The 3,816-nt window shown below is 70.8% G+C and overlaps 1 protein-coding gene across 1 annotated transcript in view; it reads right to left on the bottom strand.

The window, feature by feature from the left end:
* Window positions 1-3,788, bottom strand: part of LOC146591092 (C-Jun-amino-terminal kinase-interacting protein 2-like) — a 17,018-nt gene extending 13,230 nt beyond the window's left edge. The window contains exon 1 of the mRNA XM_085313474.1: window positions 3,706-3,788. Within this exon, the coding sequence (XP_085169600.1) occupies window positions 3,706-3,788 (83 nt within the window). The remainder of the gene's footprint in view (window positions 1-3,705) is intronic.
* Between the last annotated feature and the right edge of the window lie 28 nt (window positions 3,789-3,816).

Raw genomic sequence — 3,816 nt, 5'->3', positions numbered from 1 at the left:
GTGCGGGGAGGGAAGAACGGGTGTATGGGGAGGGGAGGGGGGGCTGTCTAGGGAAAGGAGGGGAGGATGGTATGGGGAAGAGAACAGGGAGGAGTGGGGGAAAGAGGACTGTATAAGGAGGGGATAGGGGGCTGTGTGGGGAGGGGAGTGGGGGATGGAGAGGAGGATATATGGGGAAGAGAGCAGGGAGGAGTGAGGGGCTGTCTATAGAGGTGAGAGGGGGCTGTATAGGAGGGGACGGGGTGCCAGGCACTCTACAGGGAGAGGTGCAGGAGGCAGTATAGGAGAACAGGGTCTGTTCAGGGGTGCAGGGGCTGCATAGGGGAGGYGCAGAGCTGGATAGGGGACTGTGGAGCTGGCCACATAGCGGGGCRCAGGACTGTGTAGGTGGGTGGAGGGTTGTATAGGGGACTGTAGGGCTATGAAGGGGGGCTTTATAGGGCAATGCAGAGCTATATAAGATGGTGCAGGACTGCATGGAGCCATGCAGGGCTATATAGGGGAGCCATGCAGGGCTGCACAGGGCCATGCAGGAGGCTGTATAGGGCCGTGCATGGAGGTGCAGGGCCATGCAGTGGGTTGCATAGGGCCATATAGGGAGGCACAAGGCCATGCAGGGGGTTGCACAGGACCATGCAGGAGGTTGCACAGGGCCATGCAGGGGGTTGCACAGGACCATGCAGGAGGTTGCACAGGGCCGCGCAGGAGGTTGCACAGGACCATGCAGGAGGTTGCACAGGGCCATGCAGGGGGTTGCACAGGGCCGCGCAGGGTTGCACAGGGCCGTGCAGGGAGGCGCAGGGCCATGCAGGGGGTTGCACAGGACCTTGCAGGAGGCTGCACAGGACCGCGCAGGGAGGCACAGGGCCATGCAGGGGCCTGGGGCTTGGGGCCTGGGCCCTGCTCTGCCTGCTGCCCCCGGGTCAGACCCTGCAGTGCCACCTTGCAGGAGGTTGCACAGGGCCGCGCAGGGTTGCACAGGGCCGCGCAGGGAGGCGCAGGGCCATGCAGGGGGTTGCACAGGACCGCGCAGGGAGGCGCAGGACCTTGCAGGAGGCTGCACAGGGCCGTGCAGGGAGGCGCAGGGCCATGCAGGGGGTTGCACAGGACCTTGCAGGAGGCTGCACAGGACCACGCAGGGAGGCGCAGGGCCATGCAGGGGCCTGGGGCTTGGGGCCTGGGCCCTGCTCTGCCTGCTGCCCCCGGGTCAGACCCTGCAGTGCCACCTTGCAGGGGATTGCACAGGACCGCGCAGGGAGGCGCCGGCCTGCGGAGCCCGCGCGGGCGGGAGGCGGCGAAGGCCCCGCGCGGAGCTGTCCCGGCCCCGGTGCTGAAGCCCGGAGCTGTCCCGGCGCCGCCGGCGCCCGCCCAGCCCGGGGCCGATCCCGGGCCGGGCCGGGGCTGATGCCGGGGGCTGATGCCGGGGTCGATGCCAGGACTGATCCCGGGGGCTGATCCCAGCCCGGCGCCGACACCGGGGCRGATGCTGGGGGCTGCAGACCCACCGCGAGGCGGGAGCATCTGCACCAGCTGGGCCCGGTGATCAATCCACCTTGCAGGGACCAGGATGGGTGGGGGAGTCGGGGGATATGGAGGAGGAGGCAGTGGGGGGCAAGGGGGCTGCAAGAAGCCATATAGGGGCTGGAGGCAGTGGAGGAGCAGGGTACCGCGRGGAGGATCCGGAGGCAGGAGGGGTGGGAGGCAGCATGGGAATCTGTGCACTGCCTGGCGGGTGGCACGGGCAGTCCTCAGGCAGTGGAGCCCAGGGGYGGTGGGCCTGGGTGCACCAGCCCCTCTCCGCAGAGGCTCATCCAGCGCTTGGGAACCAGCTCATGGCAGGATTGGGCTGTGCTCCTGTGGGACCGCTCGTCTGGCCAGGCCACAGCACTGCACTGGGTCCCAGGGGCCTCTCGTGTGGATTCCCCTCTCTGCCTGCTCACTGCCGGCCCTGGCAGCTTCCCTGGGGCTTGGGCCCTGCTCTGCCTGCTGCCCCCGGGTCAGACCCTGCAGTGCCACCCCATCGTGCACACCATGTCCTGCAGAGAGGCTGCGCTGCAGGGCCTGATCCGCCCTGCAGGAGGGTGCTGAGCCAAGGGGGGATCCTCCACCTCCTCCCATCCCTGTCTGCCCCGTCATGCACATCCCAGCCACCTTTCCAGTCAGAGGGATGGAAGAGCCCCAGGTAGAACAGACGAGTCAAGTTCTGTGCCGCTGTGGAGGGGATGGATGGGGACAAGCTAGGTGACTCTCCCACGGACACCTTCCAACCCCAGYGCAGGAGCACGATCCAGTGCAGGAGGTGCTGGAGGGCGCTGGCTCTGCCTCCCCCTGCTCAGCCGAGCTGTCCTCCTGCTAAGGGTTGCTGGAGGGGCTCCCCAGGAAGCCAGGCAGCAAAAGCTTCACCGGCTCCCAGGCAGAGCAGGCCCATGAGGAAACGCCTCCTACAAGGGGAGCGGTACTCGGGACCTCCTTCCCAAGCCACCGCTAGACGCAGCACGAAGGGCCCTGCCCTTCCCGCGGGACACRGCCTGGGTGCTGGTGGCTGTCCGGCACGCAGGACCACGGCCCCACCAGCAGCGGGCAGCGCCTGTGCAGACACCCGTCGCCCGCAGGGTAGCAGCGTTAGCCGGGCACATGCGCCYGTGCCCTTGGGCCGCCGGCTCTGCGGGTCCCTGGCCACGGGACCGGGGAACGTGCTGGCCCCCGCCGCCCCCGCGGGGGCGCAGGAAGGGCCCTGCCAGCACACCGAGTGTTTAGGTCTCACGGTTTCTGGGAAACGGGTTGTTATAGGAGACCGCCCTCCCCTTGGGGGCTCGCACGGKGCTCCCGGGGAACGCGGCGCAAACGCCCCGAACGCCGCGCGCGCAGCAGCGGGGAGCGCGGGGCCGGGACGCCCCTCGGCCGGGGCTGCAGCCGCGCGGGGCATCTCTGCCGCCCGCGAGACCCTTCCCTCCCGGCACCGCTTCGCACCGGGGTCCGGCCCCGCAGGGAACCTCCGGCCGCTGTCTCGGCGCACGGAGCAGCCGCCGCCGTTTTTGCGGGGCCAGGGCGGGCCGCAGCCCTGTCCCCACCGCGCGCCCCGGGGATTGCAGCCCACCTCCGCCTGCCCGGCACCGCTGCCGGGCGCGGGGAGAGGGCAGGGAAAGGGGAAGGGGAGTACCGGGCCAGCTGCAGCCCCTCGGCCCCAGATCCGCGTCCTGCAGCCACYGCCCAGTGCAGGACGTGTCACCCGCGGCCCAGGCAGGCGTCGCAGGACGGCGGCGCGGCTGCGCGCGGAGCCGAGCGCTGCCCCACGGGATGCGGATCAGGCCCCGGCAAGGACCTGCTGCCAGGGCCGGAGCAGCGTGCACAGCGTGCAGCCGGGTGCACAGCTGGAGCGCGGCGACTGCCCCAGCTCCCGCCGTGCCTCGGGGGGGGCCCCGGGGACCCCGCCGTGCCTCCCCGGGGGCGGACCAGGCAGCTGCGACACGACACCGGCTCGGGGATCTCCCTGCCGACCGAACCGATCGGCAGCGGAGACAGACGGCGGCGACGCGGCAGCCCCGGCGCCCCCCCGGCCATCTGCTCCGGCGCCTCCCTCCCGGATGGGGCGCGGGGATCCACCGGGGCCGCCGCACGACACGACCCGGGAGGCCCGTCCATCCGCGCGGAGCTTTTATTGGGGACGGCGGGCGGGCGGGCGGCGCGGGCCGCGCTCGTCCTCACGCGCCGGGCTGCCCCCGGGCCAGCAGCAGGTCCAGGTAGGCTCCGGTGAGCAGGTCGCCGTCCTCGACGCCCAGCTCCTTCATCAGCTGGCGGGCGATGAGCTCCCCCTGC

The sequence above is a fragment of the Rhea americana genome, unplaced genomic scaffold (genome assembly GCF_003343005.1).
Source record: "Rhea americana isolate MKP2758 unplaced genomic scaffold, rheAme1 scaffold_388, whole genome shotgun sequence".
In the NCBI taxonomy this organism is placed as follows: Eukaryota; Metazoa; Chordata; class Aves; order Rheiformes; family Rheidae; genus Rhea; species Rhea americana.
The sequence above is the reverse complement of the archived record's forward strand: the minus strand, read 5'-3'. Positions and strand labels throughout refer to the sequence as shown.